The 15,688-nt window shown below is 38.1% G+C and overlaps 1 protein-coding gene across 17 annotated transcripts in view; it reads right to left on the bottom strand.

The window, feature by feature from the left end:
- DNAH14 (dynein axonemal heavy chain 14) overlaps positions 1–15,688 on the bottom strand; it is a 334,169-nt gene that overhangs the window by 280,113 nt on the left and 38,368 nt on the right. For all 17 annotated transcript variants that reach the window (XR_012032771.1, XM_072830144.1, XM_072830141.1 and 14 more), the window contains exons 4-7: positions 11,037–11,180; positions 5,218–5,348; positions 2,088–2,240; positions 858–970 (exon numbers count right to left, since the gene is read on the bottom strand). Coding sequence is in view for 16 of the 17 variants with exons in the window: in XM_072830144.1 (XP_072686245.1) it covers positions 858–970; positions 2,088–2,240; positions 5,218–5,348; positions 11,037–11,180 (541 nt within the window). In the remaining variant the exon portion in view is untranslated. The remainder of the gene's footprint in view (positions 1–857; positions 971–2,087; positions 2,241–5,217; positions 5,349–11,036; positions 11,181–15,688) is intronic.

Here is a 15,688-nt window from a genome sequence, read left to right as displayed (position 1 = left end):
GCCAGTAGGGATGCAGCTATGGCTAACGATGGATGGGATGCTTGCCCAGATGGCTGTGGTGGACCTGTGGCATGGGGGGTTGGCGTGTGCCCAGGTTACAGGAAGATTGCCAAATCAGTGCCTGTCAACCCTGGCATTAGCACAGTAGAATGGGATTGTAAAAATGGTACCTTCCAGCACTTTTCTCCTTAAAAATGTCCCAAAAGGTTCCTGCCTTTCTGACATTCACTTTAAGAATAGTAAGTGGGTCTCCTTTACATGTGGCCTAGATGTTTTTCAAGGTGCAACTTTTGTTCTGGGTCCCAGGGTGAGTTGAGTGTGTATGCAAACCCTTTATGAGCAGGTTCTCCATTCCCTAAGTTCTATGGTTTTTCTGGACCAGTCTCCATTGTTTTTACATTTTGGTGGCTCATCTCTTTGGTGCAGAACCCAAGGATTGGGGTGCCTGATGAGGGAAACATTCCCTACTCCTCAGGTAAAGTTTCCACATTTTTTAGCTCCCTCCTGTTCATGGGTTGCCACACTGGGGGGTGGGGTTTTTGGTGAAAGTGCATCTCTGTTTCTCCTGTCTTCATCTTGCCTTTAATTTTTGTGGTGGAGTTACTCTCCATCTAGTTTCCAGAACTTTTCCAAAGGAAATTATTCCACATAGAACTGTAGGATTGTTGTGCCTGAGAGGTGGTGAAGTCAGGATCTCCCTACACCTCCAACTTGTCTAAAATACTTTTATGGAATATCCCATTTCCTCTAATATTCCCCATAAAGATAGAATTATGTAGTAGAACACCCATATCAACCAGGCAGTTGCTATTTCAATAGGGCCATACTACAAATAATTGGGGTTTTTTTCATCTCACCGAAAATTGGGAAATATCCTGAATTGCTGTAATAAAGAGTAACATGTTCTTTCTAAAAGCCATTCCAAGGTAGGTATGAGTTCTATTTCTTCTACATCACCTATTTTAGTAACCTGCAAATATAAAGCACAAAACCATGACTTTCTTTTAAAAATATGCACTATTTTAAAGAAATAAAAAAGCCTATGTTTGCCTCATAACTACTTGCTTTTATAATTAAGGTTGTTCTCTATATAATACCTCCACCGCTTCATCTATACCCAAACTTGACTTCCCTTCCCACACTACTTCTATACTTGCCATTTTTCTAATGCTATTTCTCATGCTCCAATAGAGAAAGAATAAGAGAAGCTTCTTCCTCACCCTGAGATGCTTTTCACAAATATATGTTCATTTTTTCAGTCTCATAATTTCCACATTTTCTATAAAAGTCATATGTATGAACTCAATTTTAACCACAAAGATGTAGTAGTTTCAGAGGGGCTAATAACCCCATTACCAAGATGCCCTATTTTGACATTCAAGAACCACAGGCCTTTCCTAAGGAATTCCCTTCCTCAGAGTCCCTCTTCCCCAACTGAATGTTAACATTTCCTTAAATTTCTTCTGGCAATAAAAGTACCTCTATATCAGCACATATGTATTTGTGTACTTTTGTTTATATACAAGCTGTTCCTCCCATTTTCAGTTGATAATACACATCAGGGATATATCTCTACACCTGCACCTACAGATCTGCTTCATTCAGATGTGGCCCTACCCTCACATGCTTACAGTATAGTGTAGTTGGGAGGTTGGGAGAGTAGGGGGAAGCAGACAGACACTAAGAAAACGATCAAAACAAGTAACTGTATAATTACAACTTGTGAGAAGTATGAAAGTGCTATGCAAGAATGTAATGGGGGGTTTCTACAACTGGCAATGAAGTTTCTGACAAGCCTGAGAAACATTTTTTTCTTTTACTATTATAATTCCTATTTTGTCAGCAAATCCCTATAGTTGAGTTTTCTTTTTAAAAAACTACACTTAATAAAGTATTTGACATTAATTGAATCCTTAAACCTGTATCTCTATAAAAAAGAAAAAAACCTTGCTATTAAATAATTTTCTCCCAAAGAGTATCTTAAACACAAACTGTCTCTCAAATGACCAGGTTTATCTGATATACACAAAGATATTCTAAATTGGATAATATTTTTTCATTAGTGGAAAACACCCACTCTATATTACCTTTGAGATAAATGATGCAGTAACAACCCAAAATTCTTTGCAATGTCTAGCTCTGTGGGCAGAGACCACCTGAAGATCATATGGATTATAGAGAACTTGACTATTTTTCCGAGGAAGGCAATATATAAATTCTCCATCATCTTTTAAAGGTTCCTGAGGTCAAAAAAAATAATTAACTTGATCAAATTAATAAAATGACTGAACAGATTCCTCAGTAAATTTAAACAATTTGAGATTAAAATTAAGAGTAATATCACTGAGGAAAGCTGACATCAAATTGTGTCCAAAGTTCAACAAGATCAATCTTATGAAAGACATAATATGTAATTTTCACTCTCATAATGTGGTGAGAAATTCATCTATGTGCTTCCCAATGCATGCTTATTCACATGAAGAACTGGCAACATACCTTTAACACACATGCCCCACTTTCAGTAAATTTGCCAACACCAGAAGCCTTTTGACCATGCTATTTTTTTTTTAAAGATTTTATTTGAGAGAGAGAGCACAAGCAGTGGGGAGGGGCAGAGGGAGAAACAGGCTCCCTGTAGGCTCAATCCCAGGACCCTGGGATCATGACCTGAGCAGAAGGCAGATGCTTCACCCACTGAGCTACCCAGGTGCCCCACCTTTTGAGCATGTTAATCTTTTAGTTTGATAATGATGGTGGCTTAGTATTATAATAATAACTAATATTTGTGAAGTAAAAAGTAAATATTTAATAAATAATAAATGTTTCATACATATTATAACCACAGGAATTTAACCCTGTGAATTTAACCTTTTAAATTACCCACAGGGATACAGGGATGATCATCTTATTTTAAGCTCATAAAACAGATGCAGAAATTAGTACTTTGAGAAATTAGGAAATTTGGGAAAAGTCACAAAGACAGGAAGGGGTAAGTTGAGATGTGAATACAAGTCTGAATAAACCCATGTTCTGAGACAGTGCAATATACTTTTTTTTTTTAAGATTTGTATTTATTTATTCATAGAGACACACAGAGAAAGAGAGAGAGAGAGAGAGGCAGAGACACAGGCAGAGGAAGAAGCAGGCTCCACGCAGGGAGCCCGACGCAGAACTTGATCCCAGGCCTCCAGGATCACACCCCAGGCTGCAGGCGGCACTAAACCACTGCGCTACAGGGGCTGCCCGACAGTGCAATATACTATAATGCCCCTTTCTTATTTACCTGGCATTACTGAGAAATCAGCCACTTCATATTAAGAAAAAATTTTAAGTGAAATTTATTTCTTTTAGCTTTGGGACTTTCTAATTACTGGCACTTAAAGTTTCAGATCCAGTTTTTCTTCTAAAAAAGTTTTTGTCCTCCTTAAAATATTGTTACTGTTTGTCTTTACTCATCCCAGGTGTTCACTGTCTTGTTTGTTGTTGTTGTTGTTGTTTAACGATTTATTTATTTGAGAGGTAGGGGGAGAGGGAGAGAGAGAATCTCAAGCTGACTCTGCAGTGAGCATGGAGTCCAATGCAGGGCTTAATATCACGACCCTGAGATCACGATCGAAGCCAAAAAGAGTTGGACATTCAATTGACTGTACAGCCCAAGCACCCCTCTCTGTCTTGTTCTAACCTCTGATATGATATGCACCCAGAAACCTTATGAAGCAAGTTTAAAACCTGTAACTAAAATAAAATAAATAAGCTCTGGGTGATGATTTGTACAGTACAGTGGTCTGGTTACAGTTATGTGGCCACTGGAATCATTTTCGTTCTAATTATGTTCCAGAAAGTTGAAGATACTAGAAACTTAACGTAGACATAATTATCCAAGTGGGTCATGTATGTAATTATATCATCCACTTATTAGAAGCATAGTATGTTTCAATTAAATTGTTTTCCATTTAAAAACATGTATTTTTTTCATATTCTCAACCCTTCCTTTACAAATGAAACATACCCTATTAGTGAGTCCAAGGATATCAAGCCCATGTATACCTATGTGTTTTCTAAACCACCATGCCCACTATATGCCAGATACCATGCCACATTAATTCCTCATTAATTTTTCACAGCTCTCTAGTCTAGAAAGACTAGACTTTCTTTCACAGTCAAAGAAGCTAAAGCTCAGAGAGGTCAGGAACTTGCCCAAAATCACACAGTGAGCAAAGAAATACAGATTCAAAACTGGGCGACTCTGACTCTATAATGCATGGTACTTTGCTTCACATTAATGCTGCCTCTAACAATGATACAAAGACCATTTATCCTCATAGTAACAGTCTAGAGCAGGAATCAGCAAATTATGGCCAGGACTAGGTGCCTACTTCTGTAAATATAGTTTCACTGGAACACAGCCACACCCATGTGTTTATATACTGTTCTTGTTTTTGAACTACCATGACAGAGCTGAGTAATTTACAACAGAGATCAGATAGCCTGCAATATGCCTAAAATATTTATTATCTGGCACTTTTCAGAAAAAGTTAACCTGGCCCCTGGTCTAGAACAACAGTTCTCAATTGTACATGAGAATCACCTGGAGAGTGTCATAAAGTACAGGTCTCTGGGTTCCACCCCCAGAGTCTCAATTCAGAAGGGCTGGGGTGCAGATGAGCATATGTGTGGCTAAGGAGCTCCAAGGTGATGGTGATGCTCATTGCCTGGGGATTGCCCTTTGAGAATCTTGGGTCTAAAAGTAGGACTAGATGATCCTGCCCAATCTTCCATCTCCTGTACTGAAGGGCAGAGGAGGCAGATCTTACTTCTTCTCACTGCTTGTACCCTCTGGTCATGTGACCCTGCACAAGATTAAAAACTTCTCCAAAGAGGAAAGAAGAAGGAAATACAAAGATACTGAGACAGAAAATCAGGTACCAGGCAGTAAGAGTGAAGATACAGTTATAGAAGTACATTAGAATTTCTTTTCAAATAACAAAAAAATTTGATAAACAGGAATATAAGAGATTCAAATTTCAGGCATATATATCTTATCTGTTCTCCATTCTTGAAATAAGTGAAATGACACTCAACACTTTCATAAGCATTTACTATGAAACAATGATTATAATTTGATATTACTATAATAATGTCTAATTTTGATGTAATATATTGTGAAGTAAAAGAAATCAGGATACAGTTTTAAATGTTAACTCTTAATAGACATACCTTTAGAATAATCTTCTGAATTGCAATTTTGAAGCTTCTGTACTCCAAATAGTGCTGTGGTAACACTGTCTGCCAACCAAACTTTTCTCTTAGTCTAATAATATGTCTTGTCACATCATCATCCTCTGGTTCTGGTTTGGGACATTAAAAAAATATATATCTAATATAAGTATGAGTACGGGCATCACTTAATAATGTATAATATTCCAAATATTTCTACATAGAGAAAAAATTTAAATGGAAACTTATACTTAATGTTCATACAAACACTATATAATTGAAAGAGAAAATATAGCTTAAAATTTAATTTTAATAGAAGCTGGAGGAAGGAATATTATTTTTCCATTTAAAAAAGATATTACAGGGACGTGGGGGTGGCACAGTGGTTTAGTGTCTGCCTTCAGCTCAGGGCATGATTCCGGGTTCCTGTGATGGAGTCCAGCATCAGGCTCCCCATAGGGAGCCTGCTTCTCCCTCTGCCTGTGTCTCTGCCTCTCTCTGTGTCTCTCATGAATAAATATTTTAAAAATATATATATTACAAAAGACCTAATTTCACAATTGCACAGATAGTTGGCACAAGATGACACTCAAACAGAAGCCAAATTGGGTGGAAACAGCAGGACCAGGAAAGAAGCAATGACGAGGAAAGGCAGGAATATTCTTTCTAAAGATTCTCATGCAATAGACTTCCTTCCCTCCTCCCTTCCTCCCCTCTTCCCCCTGCCCCTTCTCTCTTCCTTCCTAAAGTAGGCTCCACACCCAGCGTGGAGTCCAATGCAGGGCTTGAACTCACAACCCTGAGATCAAGGCCTGAACTGAGATCAAAAGCTGGACACTCAACTGACTGAGCCACCCACCTGCCCCTCAGTCTATCTTTCTTGACCTCTTAGCAGCTAATGATTCTCTCCTTCTTGAAACATTCTCTTTTCTTGGCTTTTATTCACCATGCTCTACAGCTCGTCCCCTTAGTCCTTCTGGTTTTCTTGATAAAACTAATCATAGGAAGAGAAGCAACCCAGAAACCATGTTGGCAAAACCAGCAATGCTGTGAAGTTGTTCAAGAATTCTGGTTCTCCAGAAATCACAAACATCAACTGATCAAAACAACTTCTTAGAAACTCAGGACTAATGAGCCTGGAACTGTTGTGTAAAATGGTGTCAGGACCAGGATACAATCCTACACAACCCTAAGAGTAAATTCCTCTTTTAACTTTGTGCCTTACCTGTCTCACCCTAGTCTAGACCCTATCAGTTGCTTAAACACAGAAAGAACTTTAATATATTTAACTGAAAAAAAAAAAAAAAAAAAAGCCAGTTACTAATAGGTGTGGAAGAGAGAAGGCAAAGTACTGACGCTTAGGGACAGTACAAACTGCTTATGTCCAGCTGACAGGTAAGCCATGCAGACTAGGACAGAACAGCACGTACCTGTGGAAATCAAAGTAGCGAGGTTATGACATAGGAAAAAACAGATCGGTAGAACCGATTAGAGTCCAGAGATAGGACCATTTACAAAAGAGAATCTAGTAAGTGAAAAAAGGCATTTCAAATAAGTAGAGCAATCATTAACTGTTATGAATCATAACGGCAAAGTGGTTAGCCATTTGGGAAACTACGCTATTATAGGCAAGCGTAAATTATAGATGGATTATGGCAGTAAGTGTGGAAAAGAAAATTATAGAAGTATTAGAAGAAAACACATAATATATTCCTGAAAAAGAATCAAAGCATGTTAAAAAAAAAAGAATAATAAATTTGGCTTATTTAAACTTAGCAATTCATACAGATGAAAAGCCACCATAAATAAAGCTAAAGCATAATTGTCAAGTTAGAATAAAATGTTTATAACCTATGTAAGAAGCTACGGATTAATATACCAAATATTTAAAGAGTTCTTCCAATCAATAAAAAATAAACATTTTGATAGAAAGATGAACAACTTATATGGAAAGACAAATGGCCAGTAAACACAAAAAATTTTCAACCCCATTAGTAATCAGGAAATCATAAATTAAAATTACAATGAAAAAAGTCATTCTCACTCATCAGACTTGCAAAAAATTAAGTTAGGAAACAGCAACTGCTGACCAGGGTATTCCTCTCATGCAATACTGCAAAAGCATAAATTAACACATCCATTCTTGATGGCAATCTGGCGGATTTAATGATAGAGACCACTGGAGAATGGAAGCAATTTAGGACAATTTTAAAATAACAATTCTTCAGAATAAGTAGTAAATTTAAGGAAAATATATATCCTCCAAAATGCTGGGGGAAAATTTTTCTAAAAAGCCAGATTAATGCAGAATATCATAGGTATTTACTAATAACAGACAATATATTATACACCTAACATGGCAAGGTGTGGCACTATCCTTCCATGCTGGGTGCATGGTATGATCCAAAAAAGCAATTCTTTATAACAGAAATATGAGGAGACTAGCCTGTATTGCACTTTCACAGTGAGTCAAGAAAACAGGTACCAGAACTAAGGTCAGGAAATTCCAACTTTCAAGAGAAAGCCTTCCAGAGAAAAACCATGAAAAGAAAAAATGGGAGAGTGAGCAGCATAAAGACTAAATTTATCAGGGCACCTGGGTGGCTCAGCAGGTGGGCATCTGCCTTTGGCTCAGGGCATGATCCTGGAGTTCTGGGATCGAGTCCAACATTGGGCTTCCTGCATGGAGCCTGCTTCTCCCTCTGCCTATGTCTCTGGTTCTCTGGCTCTCATGAATAAATAAAATCTTAAAAAAAAAAAAAAAGACTAAATTTATTGTGTCTATGTAGAGCCTGACATGGAGCTTGATCCCAGGACCCTGAGATCATGACCTGAGCCCAAGGCAACAGCCCAAATGACTGAGCCCCCCAGGCACCCCACAATATCTTGATATAGATGCAATAAAACCTCATCAGCAAGCAATGGGCTGAACTTCCAGTTCCCTCACCTTCTAATTGTATAGCCTTTAACAAGCAGTATCACAGGACAGAATCTTCAGCAGGAGAAACAGTGAAGACAATAGTTAATGAAGAGTTCCAGCACTTAAGGGTAAAATTACATATCTTTAGGATGAAAATAAAACCTTTAAGAAGTTTAATGCAGGGGCACCTGGGTGGCTCAGTCGGTTAAGCGTTTTGAGTAGTGATTTTGGCTCAGGTCACAATTTCAGGATTGTGAGATCAAGCCCACGTTGGGTTCCACTGTCAGTGGGGAGTCTGCTTGGGGTTCTCTCTCCCTCCCTCTGCCTCCTCCCCCCACTCTCTCTCTCAAAAAAGTTTAAAACAGAACTTCTGCTGCTTTGGAGTTTAAAATGTTTAAGTGATGATACTATTCCACCATGTGAATGTCCTCATAATGAAAGATAATATATAAATATTGTCAAATGAATAATACTGCTAGTAAATATTGTGTTAATTCCAAGGAGAAGGATCAACGCAGACTAGGGACCTTACTGAAAGCTTTACAGAAGTCTCATAAAAATGGATCTTAACATAAGGCTTGAGAGGAGCAAAAAGAGAAAAGAGGACATTTTAGACAAAAAGTCATCTTAAAAGGGAGAGAGAGTAAATTCCAAAAGCACACATCAACATGAACAACCTGAAAAGGACAGGTTACAAAAAGACACAGATGTTTTATTGTGCAAAACATCACATATGTGCATATTTCAAAACTTTCACTGAAGTATAATATACATACAAAAAAGTACAGGTATAATTCATAGGCATACAGCCTAATGTACTTTCAGACATTAATATACCCTTGAACCAGCACACCAATCAAGAAAAAAAGCAACACTAGCACTCCTGAAGTCTGCCTCAAAACCCTGCCCAGTTCATCCCATTCCCACAAAAGTAACCACTGACCTGATTTCTAAGATTAGAGATCAATTCATTCTAGTGTTTACTTTATGTATTCTTCTATATCTAGCTTACTCTGGTCAATACTGTGGTGTGTGCTTCTGCATACACAAAATAATGCCATACATTTTATGGATGTATTAGTTATCTATTGATGTATAAGCAGCTATCCTGAAATTTAGAGATTTAAAACAAATATGTATTATCTCACACTTTCTATGGGTTAGGAATTCAGTTTCCCATGAGGTTGCAATCAAAATGTCGGTTAGGGCTACAATCAATCCTCTAAAGGCTTTCCTGGAGCTGGAGGACCCCTCTCCTGGACAGCTCCAGCACATGGCTACGGCACACAGGTCATCTCAGCTTTTCCTTCACATGGACCTCTCTGTAGGGTTGTGCAAATGTCTCACATGACCCTGGTGTCCCTCAGAGAGTGAGCTAGCTGGAAGAGTATGTAGTAGAAGGGACTACTATGCCTGTTATGACTTAGTCTTGGAGGACACACCATCATTTCCACCGCCACATTCTACTCCGTAGAATTGTAGACTATCATATCCACTGTATTACTAGCTAGAACGGAGTCACTAAGTCTGGCCTTCATTTAAGGGAAAGGAGTAAGGCTCCACCTTTTGAAGGATGGAGTACCAAAACACACATGGACACATTTTTAAACTCCCACAATAACTATAAATGTAGACAATCCATGGAAAGGACAGTCACTCATGTCAATGTGACTATCAGCTGGACCTCCTGTAACTGAGGACAGGGAGTGGAAGGGGGAGCACCTTGAGCTAACTTGTACCATTTTACTTCTGTACTTGCTTCCTGTTGCCATGTAACAAACTACCACAAACTGGTGCTAAGACACTACATGTTACACGGGTCAGGTGTCTAGCAAATTTCAGCTAGGTCCTGTGCTCAGGATGTCACAGGGCTGAAATGAACATGTGAGTGGATGATGCCCTCATCTGGAGACACAGCTAGGGACAGAACTGCCTCCTAGCTCCCCTAGGTTGTTGGCAGAACTCATTTCCTTGTGGCTGCATGATGAGGCCTCCATCTTCTAGCTAGTGGCTGGCCAGCTACTACTGTTGGCCCCTCTCCACAACCCCTTCAAAGGCAGCAGTGTGGCATCTACTACTGCTCTGGTCTTTTTTAAAGGTTTGTCAGATTAGGGCAGGCTCGCCCAGGAAAATCTCCTTTTGATTAACAAGAAGTCAGCTGATTAGAGGTCTTATTACATCTCAACAATGTGAGAGAGACTGACCTAGTCCTAGAAGCAATGCTCCACCATACTCACAGATTTTGCATCACTCACCAGGAGGGAGGGGAGTAGACAAGGCATGAACCACCACACTCATGTGGTTTTGTGCTCTGGGAGGCATTTATCATAGTGAGGAACTTCTTTTTTAAAAAAACGAAGTCTGGTTAAGTGAGGAAGTTTAGGTGTCAATAGTTTTATGACTAATCTGCCTTGGACTATGGTATATTGGTGAAACTTAGAAAAGTTTTCCTTTTCCTGTCAAACTTAATAAAACAAATAAGAATTTCAGGTACAGAGAAAGCACAAACTGTTAAACATTAGTGAGGAAAATCAGTGTAAATGAATTATTTATTTGGGAATTTAAACTTTATGTCAAAGACACAAAAGAATTAAATTTAATGATACCACAAAATCTTACTCAAAGGATAAAACAAAGCCATACAACTTTATTTATAATTCTATAACAGTAACCTTCAGAGATTGTTTCTAAGAACATAGTGTACAATTTTTCAATCTATTGATAGTTTAGGTTTTCAAAAAGATTTTTAAAAAACAGTTCTTTAAGCAACCAAACACATAAAATTCAGTAAGATTGTTTCTTCTAAAGTCAGTGTTCTATTCAAACACATAAAACCACAAAATTATCAGGAAAAAAGTGTAGTATCTTCTAAACAATCTGGGTCAGTGATACTACGTACCTATTCTATCATATGACACAAGCCTTTTTTTCTTAAATTCTGGACAACCATGAGTTTGATCCTTTTTTCCCTTTGGTTTTTCTTCCTTCTTACGAGAAACTGGTTTTGAAGATTCTTGTTGAATTCTACTTTTTTGAAAGTAATCTGAAAACAAAAGCATTATTAACTGAGAAACCAGCAAGAGCTATAAATAATACCAGGGCAATTCTACACACCAGGCCATACAGTCAGTCGATCATGAAATAATTTCAGTTTTGAAGAGCATGGGCTCAGAGTTAGACTGCCTTTGTTCCAAGCAGTTAGAAGCTTTACCACTCAGTTCCGTGATTTATTTCATAAGTAACCCATCTACCTTTCTTTACCCACCTGTGAAACAAGATCTGTTACAGTGAGAACCTCATAGGGTGTTACCAGGATTAAGTTAATCAATGTTTACAGCACACAATAAGTGCGTACAAAGATAAATGTTAATTTTATCATTACAAGAAGTCTTTAAAATGTGAATTCTCATGCAAAAAAATAACAAAATCCTTTTGTTAACTCTAATTTGCTAACTGCAGCCAAAAAATGCTTAGATACAAATGTAAAAAAGATTCTTCTGTTTCTCAGATTCTTCCCTGACTTACCTGATTCGTGGATTCTCAGCATGAAGAAGAATGGGGAAATTACTGAAAATGCAGTTTTTCAAAAGCTAATAAATTTTACACTTTTTCATTGATTTAACAGAGATTTATGTGGTATACAGCACAGAGCTTCAATTGAGTAGGGATGAGACACAGAATTACAAACAAAATGAGTATAAGTGAGATAGCCAGCAAAGTTCTACTTCACCCAATAAAACTAAATGAGAGGAGAGACAAGACAGGATAAGATAGAGAGAAAGAAGACATCCTGTTTGTATAATCAGAGAGCACACACCCATCCTGCTCCACGAAATCAAATGTTGAATGAATGGTAAGGTTTTTCATTGACAGGGCTAGGGGTGAGAGTAAGGTCTTGTTCAGGAGACCACACAAGGAAATGTGTGCTTCAGTGGAAAGTCTGAGAGAGAACCTTGCAAACCTTCCTTTCTCCCTAAAGGCTCTTCCAAGAGTTTCTCACACTCACTCCCAAGCCTTAATTGGAACCCAGAGACTTCCCAGACCTCAGGAATGTGCAGCCCTCCCAAACAATGGTTGTTAACATGCCTGCACTCCAAATGCCTCCAAAAGCCTCCATAGGGCTTGTTTCCCTCCCTGCTCCTACTCACCACTTGCAAATCCTTACAACTCGCCCTAAAAGAAAATCCTACTCCCCCAAAGCTCAAGCTTTTTATGGCATCATACTCATCTTTGTTGGCCTCTCTGCCAACTGCCTGGCCACTCAACTGCTCTGGAGCCCTGACTCAGGGAGGGCTTACTCTGGCTTCAGCCAACCACTCCTGAGATTACCCACTAGAGCCTGTCAGCACCAGCCTCTCTCCTTCTAACCTGCTCAGTACTCCCAATTTTCATTAGCTCATCAGCACCTCCAGTTCACGGCCCCATTACTATCCATCCTCCTTCTGTTTATTTTCATGTCTCTTTATCCTACAGAAATTACATTGTCTTTCAACACTCTGGCCAATACCCTCAACTCTTTTATCTTCTCTCCATGGCAGAACAGTGGCCCTGGAAGAATCCAACTCTATGTGCTCAGTATGCCTACGTCTGCACAGCCCAGCGCTGTTAGACAAATACCCAAAAATGAGTGGATTGGTAACTTCCGAAATCCACTTTAATGAATCACAAACTGACCCTGAACACTAACCTGAAATCCTGTTTGCCTGGCTCACCTGCCCTTCTGGCTTTTCAGCCTAGCTCAGTCTCCATGCACTACAAACCCCCGAACCTACACCTCCAATCTCTCTACTTCACCTGACCCTCATGCCTACTTCCCCAGGCACATAAAGTCATCAGATGGGAATTCCTTCAACATGCCTGTGCTAAGTCAGCCGAGTCCACCCCAGCATCATCCTTTCCTATCTGACTTCATAAATGAGGTGTTTCTCTCCCCATCCAAACCAATCCTTTCAGCCTTTCATTTGGACCCCACCCCTCTCATTCCTACAGCATTAACCATTCCTCTTTTCCTTTGTGTATCCAGCTTCCAACATAGAGCTTGAGCTGCCATCAAGTTTCACCTGCTCCTAGACCACACTTCCCTCTAGTTGGTGAGTTCTATCTCACCTTTCTCCACAACGTTATCAGTATTGTTACTTTTGACATCTTTCTTTTTTAAAATTAAGATATAATTGACAACATTACTTTCTGGTGCACAACACAGGATTTGTTATTTGTACGTATTGCAAAATGATCATGAGTCTAGCTAACATTAATCACACAGTTGCCATTTTTTCCTTGTGATGAGAACTTTTAAGATTTACTCTTAGCAACTTTGAAATTTACAACACACTATTAACAATCACCATGTTGTATGTCCTGTACTCATCATTTTTAACTAAAAATTTATATATTTGACAACTTTCCCTCATTTTATCCACTCCCAACCCCTGCCTCTAGAACCACCTGTTCTACCCATGAGTTTGGTGGTTTTTTTAGATTCCACCTGTAAGTGAGATCATATTGTCATACTTTGTCTTTCACTTATTTATTTCACTTGGTACAATGCTGCCAAGGCCCATCTATGTTGTCACAAATGGCAAGATCTCATTTTCTTATGACTGAATAATATTCCATTGTGTATACATATCACAGCTTCTTTATCCATTCATCCATCAAGAGTTTATTTCTGTCTTGGAAGTAACATTGCAATGAATGTGGGGATATAATACAGCTTTCTGAGAGTTTTCATTTCTTTTAAATAAATATGAAGAAAAGCAATTACTGGATCATATGGTAGTTCTAATTTCTTGAGGAACCTCCATACCATTTTCCACAGTGGCTTCCATCAACTTATGTTCCCACCAACAGAGCACAAAGGGTTCCCTTTTCTCCACATTGTTACTAACACTAGCTCTTATCTTTCGATAATAGCCATTCTAACAAGTGTGAGGTAAACAGCTCATTCCAGTTTTGATTTACATTCTCCTGATGATTACCTTGGCCATCTGCAGGTCTTTGGAAAAATGTCTATTCAGGTCCTCTGTTTTTAGTTGGATTAGTTTGGGTTTCTTTTGGCTATTGAGTTGTAGGAGTTCTTTATATATATTTTGGATATGACACCCTTATTAGATACATAATTTGCAAATATTTTCTCTCATTTCATAGTCTTTTCATTTTGCTGTTTTCCTTCAGTGTGCAGATTTTTGGTTTGATATAGTCTCAGTTGTTTGTATTTGCTTGTTACTTTTGCTTTTAATGTGAAATCCAAAAATAGATCACTGCCAAGACCAATCATCCAGGACATTTCCACTTATGTTTTCTCCTAGGAGTTTCATGCTTTTAATGTATTGTTGAATTTGGTTTGCTAATATTTTGTTGAGAAATTTTGCATGTTCCTCAGGGATATTGACCTGTAATTTTCTTTTCCTATGGCAACTTTGTCTGATTTTGATATCGGGGTAATAATGAGCTTGTAAACTGAGTTTGGAAGTGTTCTTACCTTTGGAAGAATCTGAGAAGGATAGGTATTAATCTTCTTTGAATGTTTGGTAGCATTCATCAGTAAAGCCAACTGGTCTTGGGCTTCTGTTTGTGGATTACCGATTCAAATTCTTAATAGTGACTGTTCTGTTCAAATTTTCTATTTCTTCATGATTCAGTTTTGGTAGGTTGTAGGTTTCCAGGAACTTGTGCATTTATTCTGGGTTATCCAATTTGTTGGCACATAATTGTTTATAGTGCCTCTGATCCCATGGTATCCACTGTAACATCTCCTCTTTCTCGTTTTATATTTGAGTCTTTTTACACTTATGTGATTCTTGCTAAAGGTTTGTCAAGTTTATCTTTTCAAAGAATCATCTTTTAGTGTCATTGGTCTTTTCTATTGTCTTTTTAGTCTCTATTTCATTTATTTCTGCTCTGATCTGTTATTCTTTTCCTTTTACTAACCTTTGGCTTTGTTCTTTTTCTACTTCAATTGTTTGAGATTTTTCTCATTTATCCAAGTAGGCCTGCACTGCTATGAACTTCCCTTTTCTAACTACTTTGCTGTATCCTGTAAGTTTTGGTACTTCCATATTTATTTGTCTCGGGTATTTTGTTGTTTTTTGTTGTTTTTTTCCCCAGTGTTCTTTTTGGAACTTATTTCTAGTTTGTTTTGTTTTTACCATTGTGGCAGAAAAGATGCTTGACATGATTTCAATCTGCTTAAATTTATTAAGACTTGTTTTGTGACCCGTTGTATGATGTAACCTGGCGAATGTCCTTCCTACATACACTTGAGATGTGTAGTCTGCTGCTTTTAGATGAAATGTTTTACTACATCTGTTAAATCCATCTGGTCTCTCATGTTAAGACCAATGTTTCCTTATTGTAGGAGGGATTTTCTATTTTATTTTTTTGTCTGGATGATCTATCTGTCCATTGACATTAAAGTCCTCTACTCTTCCTGTCTTGTTATCTATTTCTTTTAGGTCTGTCAATATGTATTAATTGCCCCAACATTGAGTTCATATTTACTAGTGTTATATCATCTTCCTGTATGGACCCCCTTATCATTATATATTGACT

This window comes from Canis lupus, chromosome 6 (assembly GCF_048164855.1).
Source record: "Canis lupus baileyi chromosome 6, mCanLup2.hap1, whole genome shotgun sequence".
NCBI classification, from domain to species: Eukaryota; Metazoa; Chordata; class Mammalia; order Carnivora; family Canidae; genus Canis; species Canis lupus.
Note: the sequence above shows the minus strand (reverse complement) of the source record. Positions and strands in the feature narration are given on the sequence as shown.